Source organism: Salvelinus sp. IW2-2015, linkage group LG1 (assembly GCF_002910315.2).
Source record: "Salvelinus sp. IW2-2015 linkage group LG1, ASM291031v2, whole genome shotgun sequence".
In the NCBI taxonomy this organism is placed as follows: Eukaryota; Metazoa; Chordata; class Actinopteri; order Salmoniformes; family Salmonidae; genus Salvelinus; species Salvelinus sp. IW2-2015.
The window spans coordinates 51,963,691-51,982,890 of NC_036838.1; the positions used below are offsets into that span (position 1 = coordinate 51,963,691).

The window sequence follows — 19,200 nt, forward strand, 5'->3', positions numbered from 1 at the left end:
GTAAAATTCAAGTCTAACTTCGACATGAACAAAGTTCTAACACAGTTTCTACATACTACAATAGCTATGACTTGTCAATGTCTTTCTTTTCCCAAGTGTTATAAAATAAAATGCCCTTTATATAACCATCTTTAGAGGAGTGTTGACTTAAACAATAAAAGTCAGTCCCCAGAAATATATGAAATATGATGTGCTTTCAGTCTTAACAAGCTGTCATGCTGAGGGCGAGTTATTATGGGACGGCTGTTGTGTTCACTACTTGTGCACCAGCTTTAATGTGTGTGTGTGTGTGTTTTCTTGCAGCCTGTTCCTGAGGAGCTGCAGACGGAGGAGGGTTTGGCTATGTGGTGGCCTTCAGACCGTCCGGAGCCACAGCTGGATGCAGGCTGCCGTGCCCTCATCAGAAGCCTCCAAATATGTCTTTAAGAACGAGAGCATCCAGCCCTTCTCCCCCTTCCAAGTGAAGGTTGGAGTGTACAACAACGAAGGGGAAGGCCCATTCGGACCCGTCATCACCATCTACTCTGCAGAGAAGGTTGGTAAAGAATAATGTCATGTCAGTCTGAGACGCAGAGAAGCAGCAGTGCGTTTAAAGGCCAATGGAGAGGCGTCTCTGGACTGTTTATCCCCGGTCATTACAGTGATCTTTTAGCACATGCACTTCTATCTACATCTGCAGATGGTTGGTTCCTACTTTTGCTGCTGGTTCTGGGTCCTCTCTCTGTACCGCTGATGAAAGAGATGGACCCACTTTAAGGGTCATCAAAGCCTGCAATACTTTTAAACTAATTAAAAGTATGTTTTTCATTAACCCAGAGCCTGGCAGAGCGCCCACCAGGATCCGTGCCAAGAGTCTGTCTGCGTCTGAATTGAGGTTTCATGGAAAGCCCTGCCTTGGAACACCAGCAAGAGAAGAGTTCTAGGCTATAGGTAAGTCAAGTTACGTGTTGTGTGTGTGTGTGTGTGTGTGTGTGTGTGTGTGTGTTGTGTGTGTGTGTGTGTGTTTGGTGTGTGTGTTGTGTGTGTGTGTGGTTTGTGTGTGTGTGTGTGTTGTGTGTGTGGTGGGGTGTGTTTGCAGGGCCGTGCACAGAACTTTCAGGGGCAGGTGCATAAATAAAGGGTGCCCCCCCTTCCACCGACTTGAAAAAGAAGCTACTTTCATAAGCAAGTACAGTGCCTCCTAAAGACATGACTGATATGGGGAAAAGATGGTGGGCTATCAGCTGATTGTTGATGATAATGTTTTGTTGATTGTGATTTATCTTCAATGCTTTTTATTTAACTTATAATATGAATAATCTTTAACTCATGATATATGGCTAGAGTCTAGACCAGGGCTCTTCAACCCTGTTCCTGGAGAGAGACGTCTAGACCAGGGCTCTTCAACCCTGTTCCTGGAGAGCTACCCTCCTGTAAGGTTTTCAATTCAACCCCAGTTGTAATCAATCTTATTCAGCTTATCAACCAGCTACTGTAATATTAGAATCAGGTGGGCTAAATTAGAGGTGGAGCTAAAGCCTACAGGAGGGTAGCTCTCCAGAACAGGGTGGAGAGCCCCGGTCTAGACGTCTCTCTCCAGGAACAGGTTGGAGAGCCCCGGTCTAGACGTCTCTCTCCAGGAACAGGGTTGGAGAGCCCCGGTCTAGACGTCTCTCTCAGGAACAGGGTTGGAGAGCCCCGGTCTAGACGTCTCTCCAGGAACAGGGTTGGAGAGCCCCGGTCTAGACGTCTCTCTCCAGGAACAGGGTTGGAGAGCCCCGTTTAGACGTCTCTCTCCAGGAACAGGGTGGAGAGCCCCGGTCTAGACGTCTCTCTCCAGGAACAGGGTTGGAGAGCCCCGGTCTAGACGTCTCTCTCCAGGAACAGGGTTGGAGAGCCCCGGTCTAGACGTCTCTCTCCAGGAACAGGTTGGAGAGCCCGGTCTAGACGTCTCTCTCCAGGAACAGGGTTGGAGAGCCCCGGTCTAGACGTCTCTCTCCAGGAACAGGGTTGGAGAGCCCCGATCTAGACGTCTCTCTCCAGGAACAGGGTTGGAGAGCCCTGGTCTAGACTACCAGTGTTGCTGCTGCCCTGACACACGTGCAACTCCTGATTTGAAGAAGGGATGGAGTTGGGTCAGAGGGTCGTAGATGCAGCGTTCCTCTCTGTCTTTCTGCCTCTCTCTGCTGCGCATATCAACCAACCTGACCGAATATTGATGATGATGTAAATCAAGTGTTATCAAGTGTTAATCAAATGTTATGCTGCAGCTGCTGTGGCAGTACTGTTATAACTTTCTACACACACTCGACCGGTGACCGCTTCTCAAGCCATTCATATTTGCATACCGAGTGCGTGCATTCTCCATACAGGCAGACTGGGAAACAGACACAACGTGCGAGCTTTGTATGGGCAGACCAACAGGCACAACGTGCGAGCTTTGTACTGGGCAGACCAAACAGGCACAACGTGCGAGCTTTGTACGGGCAGACCAACAGGCACAACCCCAACCAAAAGGGGAAAAAAAGAGCACTTGGCAGGTGGTAGGACAAAGCTCATGCACATTGGCATCTCAGATCTAATAGCTTGTTATGTGTAATGGTCCAGCTCTCTCTCTCTCTCTCTCTCTCTCTCTCTCTCTCTCTCTCTCTCTTCTCTCTCTCTCTCTCTCTCTCTTTCTCTTTTTCTCTCTCTTTCTCTTTTTCTCTCTTCTCTCTTTCTCTTTTCTTCTCTCTCTCTCTCTCTCTCTCTATCTCTCTCTCTCTCTCTCTCTCTTTCTCTTTTTCTCTCTCTTTCTCTTTTTCTCTCTCTTTCTCTTTTTCTCTCTCTTGGTTGGTTGCGCCTCTGTCTGTGCTGTGCTGTGCTCAGTGTTGTTGCTAACTATACTGATTATTCTAACAGTCTAGTGATGAAATGCACCAGGAGACATGGGGGATGTTTAGCCTATAAACCACACAGTATTGTAGGTATAAAAAAAAAACTGTGGCTTTGTGGTCTGTTAGTTGATTGTAATTCTTAGTCAGCTCACTTTTCAAATGCTTTTACAGTATATAAACAAATTGCCTATTTTCATTCATGGGATGCATAAAGTACTGGAATTATGAATTGTTGACCATTTAAAGAATCAGGGAAGTGGGCCTGAGCAAACTGTTCCTGCGAGGTAAGACAAATTATATTTGTTCTGTCAACCYTGCCAGCTATTTCAGCCTGGACACTCGGGTGTCACAGAAAATCTGAAAATCAGTCAACTTGACAGCTGGGACATTTTGCACATGGTGATTTCTTTTTAAACACGCCATTTAAACACTCCCTCACTCCATGAGCTAAGTAACCAGAACCAAAGCACCTTACCCATGGAAAGACGACACTGTATGAGGTGACACACCATACAATGAAATGCTGTTTTTATACCAATTTACTGCACTCACTGTAGTTCCAGTTTACAGTTGTCCTGTCAGACTAGTGTCTGCATTAATGTCCCTGGTTATCCTCTGTCTATCTGGTCTCAGTTGAGGTACTGGGAGAAGAGAGAGAGGGAGGAGGCAGCCAGTGTCCAGAGGACGGTAGGCAACCAGACGTCAGCCATTATCCGAGGGGTGAGAGGAAGTAACACTTACTACGTCACAGTGAGAGCGTACAACACGGCCGGGGCTGGGCCTCCTAGTGTCACTGTCAATGTCACCACCAAGAAACCACGTGAGCATCAACCCTGCCTTAGAGAGGTTGTTTCCACTGACTTATTGGAGATCATGTGATCTTCATCTACATGTATCTGTGTCCCTCAGCGCCCAGCCAGCCCCCAGTGAAAGTGATGTGGAACACATTGAATTCCAAGATAATCCTGAACTGGGAGCAAGTCAAGGCCCTGGAAAATGAGTCAGAGGTCACTGGCTACAAAGTAAGGAAGCATTTAGTCGTCACTAGTTGACACAGCCACAAAGTCATAAACCATGCCTATTTCTACAATTTATCTGATTTCAATTTAGATTTTGTGGCTGTGCTATCTAGTGAAAACCTAAGCCCTGACTACATTGATTTAGTTAGGAATAGTGCACGTTGCCATGGTTTCTCCCAGGTGACCTTTCAATTTTGACTTTGTGATTGTGCTTTCTAGTGGAAACTGAAGCATTGACTACAATGATTTAGTTAGAAATAGTGCCTGTTGTCATGGTTTCTCCCGGTGACCTTTTACCTGTGTGGTCCGTCCCTAGGTGCTCTACAAGCGTAACCGACACAGCCGCCCTAGTGTCATGGAAACCAACACGACGTCGGTGGAGCTCTCCCTGCCTATGAATGAGGAGTACTTCATCCAGATCAAACCATTTGGGGAGGGAGGAGAGGGGAGCAGTAGCAGACAGATCACCATCCCCAGAATACCAGGTCAGTCAATAGTGGACTGCTCCCTCACACTTCAATGATCTCAATGGTGTTGCTTAGAGCTATTGCCAATACTGGTTTATTGTCATGACTAGGGACCTGAATTTTTTGTGGCCCTAAGCCATGACTTCAAAAGGAACAGATAGAGTGGGGACGATTTGGTACACACACAAAATCTAATCAGGCCAGGATTCAATATGATCGCGGGAACATTGCCTTTAAAAAGTGGATAGCTGACAAAGCGCGATCGGATTGAATCCTGGCCTAAATACATTTTGTATTCAGAAATGTATGTAAATATGCCCAAGGTTTGATCACCAAAGCATGTAATAGCACAAAAAGCCTTCAACAATGAATTGCCAACTAGGCTGCTTGTCTTTTTATGCGTAAACGGACAGACTAACAAAGCCCATTTATTTTCATGTTTTTCAGGTCCCAATGCAATTGGCTCGGCGACCAAGGTCTCTACTTTATCAGCCCTCAGTACAATAGCATTGTCTTTCACAGCGCGAACATCGTTATGACAAAGCGCTCCCAGTGAACATTGCATCTGATGCGGAGGCATCTCAACAACGGAACACAAACACCCTCCGCCTGGTGTAACTAGATCCATTCATTTAGGTTTTAGAGGCAGGAGGACGAGCAACGTTGGAAAAAGTCATTGAGATGAGAAGGAGAGAAAGGGCCCCGCTTTCAACATCCCGCCGGCCGGCGAGAACAGGAAATCCACCGATGTCTTGACTCTGTTGTTACCAAAGCAGCTTTCATTAAAATGTCTTATATGCATCTTTTGTATGATATGTCTAGCTTTTATAGATTTATTTTGAAACCAATTCATAATTAGTCTGGGCTTTTTAGAAAAGGCAAGGTTGAGTGGAGTTCAGTGTATGCCCATACTTACTTACAGATACATTTTTTAAGTTTTCAGTTTGTTGGAAAGAGCACTTTTGTTGTCTAAAGTGAAGAGCATTTTCTGGTCAAAAATAAACCTGTAACTGTGGTTTCATGTCAAACAAAGACCATAATTCAGTCTTCTTAGAAACTTAGGAATTGTTACCACTGAAATTATGTGTGTATTGCTAACTATTTTTTATATATTTTATTTTATTACTCCATAAAACATTGCACTGATGCCTGAGGAAAAATTTGACTTAACAAAAATGTGACATTATGTTAAAGGATGAGAGTGACTTTATTCACCCTCACTGGTTTGAAGTCCCATCTTCCGCAGGTTCCTCAACCTTGACCATTTAATTGCACTGGTGACTGGACCCTCATATGGCTGTCTATCTCATCCTCTCAGTTAGCCATGTGTCTACTCTGTAGCTATTCTATTCAACCTCTGTTAGCCGTATGTCTACTCTGTAGCTATTCTATTCATCCTCTCAGTTAGCCATGTGTCTACTCTGTAGCTATTCTATCTCATCCTCTCAGTTAGCCATGTGTCTACTCTGTAGCTATTCTATTCATCCTCTCAGTTAGCCATGTGTCTACTCTGTAGCTATTCTATTCATCCTCTCAGTTAGCCATGTGTCTACTCTGTAGCTATTCTATTCATCCTCTCAGTTAGCCATGTGTCTACTCTGTAGCTATTCTATTCATCCTCTCAGTTAGCCATGTGTCTACTCTGTAGCTATTCTATTCAACCTCTGTTAGCCGTATGTCTACTCTGTAGCTATTCTATTCAACCTCTGTTAGCCGTATGTCTACTCTGTAGCTATTCTATTCATCCTCTCAGTTAGCCATGTGTCTACTCTGTAGCTATTCTATTCTTTGCCTTGTGTGTGCCTCATCATATGTTCAAAACCCTCAGGTCCTTAAAGAGCCTTAAACTTATATATATCAACAACTATTAGAAACCTAGATGTCTGTTATACAGGTGCTGTATGATGTGTAGCTACACACTGCACCAATAGACAGGTTGTAGGGGTTTGAGTTATTACCATCCAATGTATATTCCTATGGTCATTCTTAGGGCCAAGTTATGTAGTCAAGAAAATCTCCTTGTCCTAGTTATATATTATAGTTAGGGCCAGGGTTTTTTCCTGACCCTGTGACCTCGCCAGGAAAATCTCCTGGCTCTTGTCATTCTGTATGAAGGAGTGGTGTGTTTCAACAGCATGGTGCTGTTCAGTATGGTTTAAGGACAACGTGGGAAGCCTGGGACATTTTAGTGGGTTCACTGACTGCATCCTTACTAAAAGACAAATGCTGCTGATGATCCTTTCCTTTCCCATAGTCTTCTGATGCTGTTTGAAACTGGTACAGTACATTACGTATGTAGCTTGTAGTCCAGTGAAGAAGTTAAAAGTGCAGGTAGTTTGTAGTACTTTCAAAGGGAAGTTTAGGCAGGAATCATGCATCGAGAAATGTGTAATATACTTTTTTGTACACTTCAGATCATTTATATACAATGAAAACCTTTCTAAAGAGCTGATTAACTTGGTTTTTATGTAATAACACAAACGTTTCATACAGTAGCTAAATGTCGCTTAGCATGAATGTGTTTGCCCTTTTCTGTACATCTGCTAACTGACTGAATGGCTTGAGACCACGCAAAGAGAGCAGGTTTGTGCATCTCTACCCGTTAAACCACTATGTCTGGGCTTCTGTCTCAGACAGGTATGTCATCCTGTAGGCTTACACCCTTTGGGATTTACCAGTACAACTATCCATTTACTCCATGTCAAGTTCTGTTTTTTTGCTGTTTGTTTATACTGTGTTATTGAATAAAGTTTATTGATTTATAGAAGTGAGTGAAATTCAATGGATTTATTTCTCTATGCTTATTCAATGTACTGTAATCTGTATTCATTATCTTGTAATTCACCATGAATCCACTAGGTAGTGCCGCATGCTTAATTTTGAGATATCCAGTGACAGTCAAAATGTTCAAAATAAGAAGAAAATATAAATTGCCACTTGGCAGTAATAAGGTAGATCAATAACCATTTGAATTGATATCTTAATTTGAGGATACTGATGATTATACTCAATAGAATGTTATACTACTGTAATCTTATTCCCAATTGCAATTCCGGTAAGAGCCACAAGATAGCAATGCAGGATACTAAACAAATGAAATGTACTGTGCTTACAGTCTCAAGACCTTTATCTGTTTTCACATCTTGCAGCATTTGTCTTCATCATGAAATTGCAGAGACAATGTGAATCGCACTGAGACATTTATTTATGTATGTTTTCAATTTAAACTGAATGCAAATACAGCAAACACACAGCACCACACACTTGGGGAATGAAGAGCAAAGGGTTGAGGTGAATTGAAGTACGGGAAGAGGAAGAGTGGAACGGATAGTGCTTCACGTGAGTCTATGGAATCAGCCACTCATAGTAGTTCTGTGCTATTAGGCCTTGTTTGTAATCTTTCTGCTCTTCAATGGATTTTACTTCCAATTATTATTATTCATACCACTGAATGAGTGTGTCATAGCTTATCAATAGTATTGCCCAATCCTTATATGGGACATTAATGAGCAGGTAAAGAGACTCCAACCGGCACACACTTTTGACAGTAAAGGTGATGTCATCCAGGGCTCCAGAAGAGGTCGAGACCTCACCACATGGAGAGTGGATGGCTGAAATGTCAGTAGATCACATGTAGACAAAATAATAAATTCCATGGTTTCCAGTGGCGGTGAATCCAACAGTAAGGCACCCATCATCAGTATAACCATTGCACTGTATTAGACCGTACAAGTAGTCTGCAGTCTTAACATCGCACATTTGTTAATCCTCTATTATGAAATCAGCACAACTTCATCCCACTCTTCCAGTATATTTGTAATTATATGCACACATAGAAGTATTTATGTTCATTTGCATACAATATGACTCCCACCCTTTAAAACAGCACATCAGCTTTACTTCTTTCTCAATGTCTATACAGCAAGTCATCATTTTGAGAGTTGTGTGTCCAATATAGCAACACCACACACTTCTAACAATATCGTTGCTGCCTATCACCGCAAGCAGGTGCCTAAACAACAATCCAGTGTCATTTGACCAGATAAAATGAAATAAAATATACAAAAGAACTGTTGAGACTGTCTGTTTCACAGAGACAACTCTACAGCAGGTAAGACAAAGTCRAAGGGATCCCCTCTGTTTTCTTCAGGGTGAAGTGAGAGTGGAGTAGTTTTGACAAGCACGGTGACAAAGCCACGGAGACTCCGTGTGGATGAGCTCAACTTCTAGTCTCAACTCCATCTTGGAACATTTTGGTAATAATTTTTATATGCATGACAGTTCACAGTTTTCTCCTTTAAGTAGACTGATAATGGATAATAGCATCAGGTGGCTACAGAGAGACAATTATTGCAAGTCTCACAAGCAGTTAAAAATTGACTGCTGTAATTAATTAATATCACAAGGGAGATGATTAGCGCAGATCGACACTCCAAAAAATGAATCTGGTTATCCTCAGTTATGTTTCATAGTTAGTCCACATAGGGAACAATGCATAGTATGTAAATTCAACAGTTTGTTCCAGCATCGTTTTTTATTTCTCAAACTGACTGGTGTATATTCAGCAGTTCAGCATAGCTTAAGAGGATATTATGCAGAGAGTATTTACGAACATGTACACGCTTAGAAAAAAAGATGCCATCTAGAACCTAAAAGTGTTTTTTTGGCTGTCCCCATAAGAGAACCCTTTGAAGAACCCTTTTTGGTTTCAGGTAAGAACACTTTTGGTTCCAGGTAGAACCTTCTCGGGTTCCATGTAGAATCCTTTCAAAAGAGGGTTCTACATGGAACCCAAAAGGGTTCTACCTGGAACCAAAAAGGGTGTTCCTATGGGGACAGCCGAAGAACCCTTTTTTCTAAGAGTGTATACAAGGTTAAGCCAGGCAGGGTTATGGAGGCATTGCTTGCTGTTCTGGAACAGAAAAGGGGTTCCAACTGTTCTGGTTCACCTCCTGTCTAACTATCCAAGAGGATGGAGTTTGGGCTTAAACTTGTCACTTTAAGAATCCAGGCTTTGTCTGTGAGGGTACAGAAAAAGTAATCACACGCTTATACTTTTTAGGGAAGGAAAAAAACACATTCACCACCACTCTTATAAATACAAACGTAGAACTCATACAACATGACAAAGACAACTCAAGTAAGATTTTTTTTTAAACATATCCTCACATTTCATAAAATAATTTGAAACTTTAAATGAAAAGCATTTTGCTTTAAGAGTCCTACTATGGCTTTGTCTCAAATGACAACCTTTTCCCAGTAGAGTGTACTAATTTTGGCTAAAGTAGTGCACTACATGGTGAATGGGGTGTGATTTGACTTTTGACCTACATGACCAGCGTTTTAGACTGAAATTATAACAGCAGGACGAAGGAAGGAGAACATGATGAGGAGAGTGGGGGGGGATTCTGTTTGTTGTTAGCCGGAGAACGACAGTCAGAGCCTATAGAAGTAGTATACCCTGAATGCTAAGCGGAGTCCCAACTCATAGTCTCTTGATGTTGTAGAAGTGTCTGTCCACGTATTCCTTCAGTTGACTCTCCTATCGGTATAGTCCCATCAGCTTTGGTTGACATGCAGTGTCTACACATTGCAGAAGTATATTCCACAGAATCTTTCAGATATAGATTTGTCTGAATGTTCTGCCATCTTGACCACTTCCTGTGGACGTCTGTTCCTAGACAGGTCCGTATCGTATCGTTCATTACCTCAACTATGTAGAACCATGCATGTGAGTATGAGAAGCTAATCGATACATTAATTGTATTTATTTCTTAAACAAGCAAACACTGGACTTTAAATTGGATTCTTCTATTGTTACAAATGTTTAAAAAGCTAGTAAGACAGCTGTTTAATATATGTGTCACACTGGTGACAACAAGCGTTAAAGGCTAGCCATCCCCACTGGCCCCTGCAGAGCACCCCTCCCCCAACCCCCTCTCCTCACACTCCACTCACTCCATTCCCGATCCCCATGCTTCATGCATGATGTCAGCACTGAGCAGGCATCGCCATGGTGACCATATATGAGAGCAATTTTGAAGATTGGGCTATTATTGACTTCCTGGCGAATAAATTACCAGTAGTTACAGGTAAGTCAATGTGTTCTGGGGAAAGGTTGATCTGATTTAAATCAAGGTGGATTACATCCTCATCACTAATCATTTAATTGAACTACACTGATCAAGGGTGATGAACCGTTAACATGTCATTATGTTTGTACATGTACAGTCTGTCTGGGGGTGTAGAATACCAGAACCACCATATTGATCTCTCACAGATCCCATGGCTAAACATGGGGCAACACATATTAGCCCTATTCCTGCCATATTCTTTACAAGTCAGACCTCTTGGGGAGATAAACACTGTAGTCTATTTCTCAGATTTGTGAGAACGGTCATGTTCTAAAAATCCCAGGGAAAAGGGAATTTCCCAGAGGAAGAGGGGTTGGGTGGGGTGGGTCAGAGGCGGCGTCACAGTCGGTTTTGGTTAAAGGGACAGGAGAGGAGGCATATTGTGTTGTAGAGGAGACAGGGATTGTTTCAGGGAGAGCAGTCGGTCTGTTGTATTGTAGTATACACTGTGGGCAGGTTGCTGTAGCCCTCTTGCGGCGTTGGCAGGGTCAGGGAGATGACGGGAGGATCAGGTCATTTCCTGTCCCCACTCCCAGGAACCACTATGAGCGATCAGGACTGAAACAGAGAGAAAGCAACAGACAGCTCTGTGAAACAGACTGACACCAGTGGGATAAACAAGATGTTTTTAACAACATGACATATCTAAAGCCAACATTGAGGGAAAAAAGTATTTGATACCCTGCTGATTTTGTACGTTTGCCCACTGACAAAGAAATGATCAGTCTGTAATTTTAATGGTAGGTTTATTTGAACAGTGAGAGACAGAATATCAACAAAAAAATCCAGAAAAACGCATGTCAAAAAATTTTATCATGATTTGCATTTTAATGAGGGAAATAAGTATTTGACCCCTCTGCAAAACATGACTTAGTACTTGGTGGCAAAACCCTTGTTGGCAATCACAGAGGTCAGACGTTTCTTGTAGTTGGCCACCAGGTTTGCACACATCTCAAGAGGGATTTTGCCCACTCCTCTTTGCAGATCTTCTCCAAGTCATTAAGGTTTCGAGGCTGACGTTTGGCAACTCGAACCTTCAGCTCCCTCCACAGATTTCTATGGGATTAAGGTCTGGAGACTGGCTAGGCCACTCCAGGACCTTAATGTGCTTCTTCTTGAGCCACTCCTTTGTTGCCTTGGCCGTGTGTTTTGGGTCATTGTCATGTTGGAATACCCATCCACGACCCATTTTCAATACCCCGGCTGAGGGAAGGAGGTTTTCACCCAAGATTTGACGGTACATGGCCCCGTCCATCGTCCCTTTGATGCGGTGAAGTTGTCCTGTCCCTTAGCAGAAAAACACCCCAAAGCATAATGTTTCACCCTCATGTTTGACGGTGGGGATGGTTTCTTGGGGTCATAGGCAGCATTCCTCCTCCTCCAAACACGGCAAGTTGAGTTGATTCCAAAGAACTCCATTTTGGTCTCATCTGACCACAACACTTTCACCCAGTTGTCCTCTGAATCATTCAGATGTTCATTGGCAAACTTCAGACGGGATGTATATGTGCTTTCTTGAGCAGGGGGACCTTGCGGGCGCTGCAAGATTTCAGTCCTTCACGGCGTAGTGTGTTACCAATTGTTTTCTTGGTGACTATGGTCCCAGCTGCCTTGAGATCATTGACAAGATCCTCCTGTGTAGTTCTGGGCTGATTCCTCACCGTTCTCATGATCATTGCAACTCCACGAGGTGAGATCTTGCATGGAGCCCCAGGCCGAGGGAGATTGACAGTTATTTTGTGTTTCTTCCATTTGCGAATAATCGCACCAACTGTTGTCACCTTCTCACCAAGCTGCTTGGCAATGGTCTTGTAGCCCATTCCAGCCTTGTGTAAACAAACAAAGAGACACACACACACACACACACACACACCCTGATGTTGAATTACATTGAATTCTACTTTTTTATATTGTCTCTCATTCCTACCTTCAAAAGACAATATATCCACAGGAAAGTATAATTACATCTACTTTTCAAAGTGCTGGTAGTGCGTTCAGATTTCAATCACCTGAAGCGGGTGCAGGAGATGCATGCATACTTGCCTAGCTAGTCCCCGTGTTTACATGGTCCTGCACATGCTTCAGGTGATAGGAATCTGAACACATTATCAACGCTTTGAAAAGTTGATGTAATTATATTGTCTCACATTCCTAGCGCCAGAAGGACCAACTCAAGGACAACCGGTAAAGTAAGTTAAAATATTTTATTCAACATTCTGGCTTGTAGAGGTCGTGAGAGGAAACTTTCAAATGCTAATTTCTGCCTAACGTAGAATTGAATGTAATTCAACATAGGGTTTCCAGGCAAACACACACATACAGTACAGACACAAACACACACTCTCTGAATCACTATCTCTACTTATTGAGGCAATATACTATGGTGTCATGACAGTGATGTTTACATGCAGCTCTGTACGTACCTCAGATGTCCTATGTTGCTCCTCAGTGGGAGACTCTGTTTCCCTGACAACCACTGCTTTTGTCACAAGCATGTCAGGGTGTTGCTGCTTGGCCTCCTGTATCGCCATCGCAAGGGCCTGTGTGACAAAGGTCGCAGTTCACATTAATGGACAATATTAATTTGCAATCAACAATATTAGTGTATTTGAGTGTCATGAAAGACTCCTTACAATGTATTATAACAGTATTATCACCCAGTAATGGCTTGCAAACTATTACAGACTACAAAGGGAAGCACAGCCGAGAGCTGCCCAGTTACACGAGCCTACCAGATGAGCTAAATTACTTCTATGCTCGCATCGAGGCAAGTAACACTGAAACATGCATGAGAGCATTAGCTGTTCCGGACGACTGTGTGATCACGACCTCTCTGCAGCCGATGTGAGTAAGACCTTTAAACAGGTCAACATTCACAAGGCCGCAGGGCCAGACAGATTGCCAGGACGTGTACTCCTTACATGAGCTGACCAACTGGCAAGTGTCTTCACTGACATTTTTAACCTCTCCCTGTCCGAGTCTGTAAAACCAACATGTTTCAAGCAGACCAACATAGTCCCTGTGCCCAAGAACACTGAGGTAACCTGCATAAATGACTACCGACCCATAGCACTCAAAGCGATGAAGAGCTTTGAAAAGCTGGTCATGGCTTACATCAACACCATTATCCCAGAAACCCTAGCCCCACACCAATTTGCATACTGCCTTAACAGATCCACAGATGATGCAATCTCTATTGCACTCCACAGTGCCCTTTCACACCTGGACAAAAGGAACACTTATGTGAGAATGCTATTCACTGACTACAGCACAGCATTCAACACCATAGTGCCCTCAAAGCTCATCACTAAGCTAAGGACCCTGGGACTAAACACCTCACTCTGCAACGGGATCCTGGACTTCCTGACGGGCAGCCCCCAGGTGGTAAGGGTAGGTAACAATACATCCTCCACGCTGATCTTCAAGACGGGGGCCCATCAGGGGTGCGTGCTCAGCCCCCTCCTGTACTCCTTGTTCACTCATGACTGCACGGCCAGGCATGACTCCAACACCATCATTAAGTTTGCCGATGACACAACAGTGGTAGGCCTGATCACCGAAAACAACGAGACAGCCTATAGGGAGGAGGTGTGGTGCCAGGACAACAACCTCTCCCTCAACGTGATCAAGACAAATTAAATGATTGTGGACTACAGGAAAAGGAGTACCGAGCACGCCCCCATTCTCATCGACGGGGCTGTAGTGGAGCAGGTTGTGAGCTTCAAGTTCCTTGGTGTCCACATCACAAACAAACTAATTCAAAAAAAGAGTGCACGACCAAACCTATTCCCGTCAGGAGACTGAAAAGGTTTGGCATGGGTCCTCAGATCCTCAAAAGGTGCACCATCGAGAGCATCCTGACTGGTTGCATCACTGCCTGGTAAGGCAACTACTCAGCCTCCGACCGCAATGCACTACAGAGGGTGGTGCGTACGGCACAGTACATCACTGGGGCCAAGCTTCCTGCCATCCAGGACCTCTATACCAGGCAGTGCTAGAGGACGGCCCTAAAAATTGTCAAAGACTGCAGCCACCCTAGTCACAGACTGTTCTTTCAACTACCGCATGGCAAGCAGTACCGGAGCACCAAGTCTAGGTCCAAGGGGCTTCTAAACAGCTTCCACCCCCAAGCCATACGTCTTCTGAACATCTAATCAAATGGCTACCCAGACTATTTGCATTGTCCCCCCCAAACACTTTTACGCTGCTGCTACTCTCTGTTATTATCTATGCATAGTCTCTTTAATAACTCTACCTACAGTTGAAGTCGGAAGTTTACATACACTTAGGTTGCAATCATTAAAACTTGTTTTTCAACCACTCCACAAATTTCTTGTAAAACAAACTATAGTTTCGGCAAGTCGGTTAGGACATCTACTTTGTGCATGACACAAGTAATTTTTCCCAACAATTGTTTACAGACAGATTATTTCACTTATAATCCATGGTATCACAATTCCAGTGGGTCAGAAGTTTACATACACTAAGTTGACTGTGCCTTTAAAACGCTTGGAAAATTCCAGAAAATTATGTCATGGCTTTAGAAGCTTCTGATAGGCAAATTGACATCATTTGAGTTAATTGGAGGTGTACCTGTGGATGTATTTCAAGGCCTACCTTCAAACTCAGTGCCTCTTTGCTTGAAATCATGGGAAAATCAAAAGAAWRKYSCKAYYKCRRKYYAAAAAKATTGTAGACCTCCACAAGTCTGGTTCATCCTTGGGAGCAATTTCCAAACGCCTGAAGGTACCACGTTCATCTGTACAAACAATAGTACGCAAGTATAAACACCATGGGACCACGCAGCCGTCCTACCGCTCAGGAAGGAGACGCATTCTGTCTCCTAGAGATGAACATACTTTGGTGCGAAAAGTGCAAATCAATCCCAGAACAACAGCAAAGGACCTTGTGAAGATGCTGGAGGAAACAGGTACAAAAGTATCTATATCCACAGTAAAACAAGTCCTATATTGACATAACCTGAAAGGCAAGGAAGAAGCCACTGCTCCAAAACTGCCATAAAAAAAGCCAGACTAGGGTTTGCAACTGCACATGGGGACAAAGATCGTACTTTTTTGGTCAAGGCTACCCGAAACGTTTGACACAAGTTAAACAATTTATAGGTAATGCTACCAAATACTAATTGAGTGTATGTAAACTTCTGACCCACTGGGAATGTGATGAAAGAAATAAAAGCTTAAATAAATAATTCTCTCTACTATTATTCTGACATTTCACATTCTTAAAATAAAATAAAATGGTGATCCTAACTGACCTAAGACAGGGAATTTTTACAAGGATTAAATGTCAGGAATTGTGAAAAACTGAGTTTAAATGTATTTGGCTAAGGTGTATGTAAACTTCCGACTTCAACTGTACATGTACATACTACCTCAATTACCTTGACTAACCGGTGCCCCCGCAAATTGACTCTGTACCGGTACCCCCTGTATATAGCCTCGCTATTGTTATTTTACTGCTGCTCTAAATTATTTGTTACTTTTATTCTTATTCTTTTTTTTTGTTGGATTTTTTTAAACTGCATTGTTGGTTAAGGTCTTGTAAGTAAGCATTTCACTGTAAGGTGAAACATCTGTTGTATTTGGCGCATGTGACAAATAACATTTGATTTGATTTTGACTCACCTGATGTTGGTCCACGTCATCATCTCCTGTGATGATGATCCTTTTCTCAATCCTGGTCTCGGAGTAGCCACCTTTCACTGTCTAAAACACAATACACACACGTCCATTCAACAACAGCTGAACAACAATCTACAGATCAGATAATTAATGTGACCTTTCATAGCTCAATAATGTAGAAATAGACTATTAAAGTTGCACTATGCTGAAATCACTCTGCCATTGGTTGCTAAAACTCGAATAATTTGCTAAATTTCAGTTTATGTGACAAAATATGCTAGTGTAGCGTAGAGAATCATTGTACAATCTAAACCACTGTGACACACAGTACCAGTCAAAAGTTTGGACACACCTACTCATTCAAGGGATTTTCTTTATATTTACTAATTTCTACATTGTAGAATAATAGTGAAGACATCAAAACCATGAAATAACACATATGGAATCATGTAGTAACCAAAAAAGTGTTCAACAAATCAAAATATGTTTTACATTTAAGATTCTTCAAAGTAGCCACACTTTGCCTTGATAAGAGCTTTGCAAACTCTTGGCATTCTCTCAACCAGCGTAATGAGGTAGTCACCTGGAATGCATTTCAATGAACAGGTGTGCCTTGTTAAAAGTTAATTTGTGAAATTTCTTTCCTTCTTAATGTGCTTCAGCCAATCAGTTGTGTTGTGACAAGGAAGGGGTGGTATACAGAAGATAGCCCTATTTGGTAAAAGACCAAGTCCATATTAAGGCAAGAACAGCTCAAATAAGCTAAGAGAAATGACAGTCCGCCATTACGTTAAGACATGAAGGTCAGTCAATGCGGAAAAATTCAAGAACTTTTAAAGTTTCTTCAAGTGCAGTCGCAAAAACCATCAAGCGCTATGATGAAACTGGCTCTCATGAGGACCGCCAAAGGAAAGGAGAAAGTTACCTCTGCTGCAGAGGATAAGTTCATTAGAAATTACCAGCCTTAAGAAATCGGCAATTAACTGCACCTCAGATTGCAGCCCAAATAAATGCTTTGGTCTGTCCTTTGGTCTGATGAGTCCAAATTTGCGATTTTTGGTTCCAACCGCCGTGTCTTTGTGAGACATTGAGTAGGTGAACGGATGATCTCCACATGTGTGGTTCCCACCYTGAAGCATGGAGGAGGTGGTGTGATGGTGTGGGGGTGCTTTGCTGGTGACGCTGTCAGTGATTTATTTATAATTCACGGCACACTTAACCAGCATGGCTACCACAGCATTCTGCAGCGATATGCCATCCCATCTGGTTTGCACTTAGTGGGACTATCATTTGCTTTTCAACAGGATAATGACCCAAAACACACCTCCAGGCTGTGTAAGGGCTATTTGACCAAAAATGAGAGCGATGGAGCGCTGCATCAGATGACCTGGCCTCCACAATCACCCGACCTCAAACCAAATGAGATAGTTTGGGATGAGTTGGACCGCAGAGTGAAGGAAAAGCAGCCAACAAGTGTTCAGCATATGTGGGAACTCCTTCAAGACTGATGGTTAAAGCATTCCTCATGAAGCTGGTTGAGAGAATGACACGAGTGTGCAAAGCTGTCATCAAGGCAATGGGTGGCTACTTTGAAGAATCTAAAATCTAAAAAATATTTGGATTTGTTTMTTTTTTGGTTACTACACGATTCCATATGTGTTATTTCATAGTTTCGATGTCTTCACTATTATTATACAATGTAGAAAATAGTCAAAATAAATAAAAACCCTTGAATGAGTACGTGTGTTCAATCTTTTGACTAGTACTGTATTTTATCCATAACCCAAAATATTGTATTTCCAGCTGTTTGAAGCTGATGTACAAAACCAAAAGTTAAACACATAAAAACAAAACATGAGAAAGGGAGGCATAGAAATAGCGCACATAGTACAGATCTAGAGCGTCTTTGATATATTTTTACAGTTGAAGTCGGAAGTTTACATACACCTTAGCCAAATACAGCCAAATACAGTTTTTCGCAATTCCTGACATTTAATCCTAGTAAAAATTCCCTGTCTTAGGTCAGTTAGGATCACCACTTTATTTTAAGATTGTGAAATGTCAGAATAATAGTTGAGAGAATTATTTATTTAAGCTTTTATTTCTTTCATCACATTCCCAGTGGGTCAGAAGTTTAAATACGCATAATTAGTATTTGGTAGCATTGCCTTTAAATCGGGTAGCCTTCCACAAGCTTCCCACAATATGTTGGGTGAATTTTGGCCCATTCCTCCTGACAGAGCTGGTGTAACTGTTACGCTCGTCGTTTGAATGAGGAGACCAAGGTGCAGCGTGGTAGGCGTACATCTTACTTTTATTAAAATGAACACCGAAAAACAACAAAATACAAAACAATRGTAAAGTTCTGCAGGCTACACAGCAACTATACAAAATCAAGATCCCACAAACTAAGGTGGAAAAAAGGCTGCCTAAGTATGATCCCCAATCAGAGACAACGATAGACAGCTGCCTCTGATTGGGAACCATACCAGGCCAACATAGAAATACAACATAGATTGCCCACCCTAGTCACATTCTGACCTATCCAAATAGAGAATAAAAAGGCTCTCTAAAGTCAAGGCGTGACAGTAACGGAGTCAGGTTTGTAGGCCTCCTTGTAAGCACACACTTTTTCAGTTCTGCCCACAACTTTTCTATAGGATTGAGGTCAGGGCTTTGTGATTGCCACTCCAATACCTTGACTTTGTTGTCCTTAAGCCATTTTGCCACAACTTTGGAAGTATGCTTGGGATCATTGTCCATTTGGAAGACCCATTTGCAACCAAGCTTAACTTCCTGACTGATGTCTTGAGATGTTGCTTCAATATGTTTGCAACTGCACATGGGACAAAGATCGTACTTTTTTGAGAAATCCTCTGGTCTGATGAAACAAAAATAGAACTGTTTGGCCATAATGACCATTGTTATGTTTGGAGAAAAAGGGGGAGGCTTGCAAGCCGAAGAACACCATCCCAACTGTGAAGCACGGAGGTGGCAGCATCATGTTGTGGGGGTGCTTTGCTGCAGGAGGGACTGGTGCACTTCACAAAATAGATGGCATCATGAGGAAAGAAAATATGCTG

At 42.6% G+C, this 19,200-nt stretch overlaps 2 protein-coding genes across 4 annotated transcripts in view; one reads left to right on the forward strand and one right to left on the reverse strand.

Annotated features, from left to right (window-relative positions):
• Positions 1-7,108, forward strand: part of LOC111969579 (contactin-4-like) — a 259,803-nt gene extending 252,695 nt beyond the window's left edge. For all 3 annotated transcript variants that reach the window (XM_023995756.1, XM_023995757.1, XM_023995759.2), the window contains exons 20-23: positions 3,489-3,675; positions 3,765-3,877; positions 4,191-4,359; positions 4,789-7,108. In XM_023995756.1, coding sequence (XP_023851524.1) covers positions 3,489-3,675; positions 3,765-3,877; positions 4,191-4,359; positions 4,789-4,880 — 561 coding nt within the window. In that variant the 3' untranslated portion in view covers positions 4,881-7,108. The remainder of the gene's footprint in view (positions 1-3,488; positions 3,676-3,764; positions 3,878-4,190; positions 4,360-4,788) is intronic.
• A 416-nt stretch (positions 7,109-7,524) lies between these two features.
• Positions 7,525-19,200, reverse strand: part of LOC111977633 (band 4.1-like protein 1) — a 172,181-nt gene continuing 160,505 nt past the window's right edge. The window contains exons 20-22 of the mRNA XM_070445613.1: positions 16,121-16,201; positions 12,899-13,015; positions 7,525-11,033 (exon numbers count right to left, since the gene is read on the reverse strand). Of these exons, the coding sequence (XP_070301714.1) occupies positions 11,028-11,033; positions 12,899-13,015; positions 16,121-16,201 (204 nt within the window). The 3' untranslated portion in view covers positions 7,525-11,027. The remainder of the gene's footprint in view (positions 11,034-12,898; positions 13,016-16,120; positions 16,202-19,200) is intronic.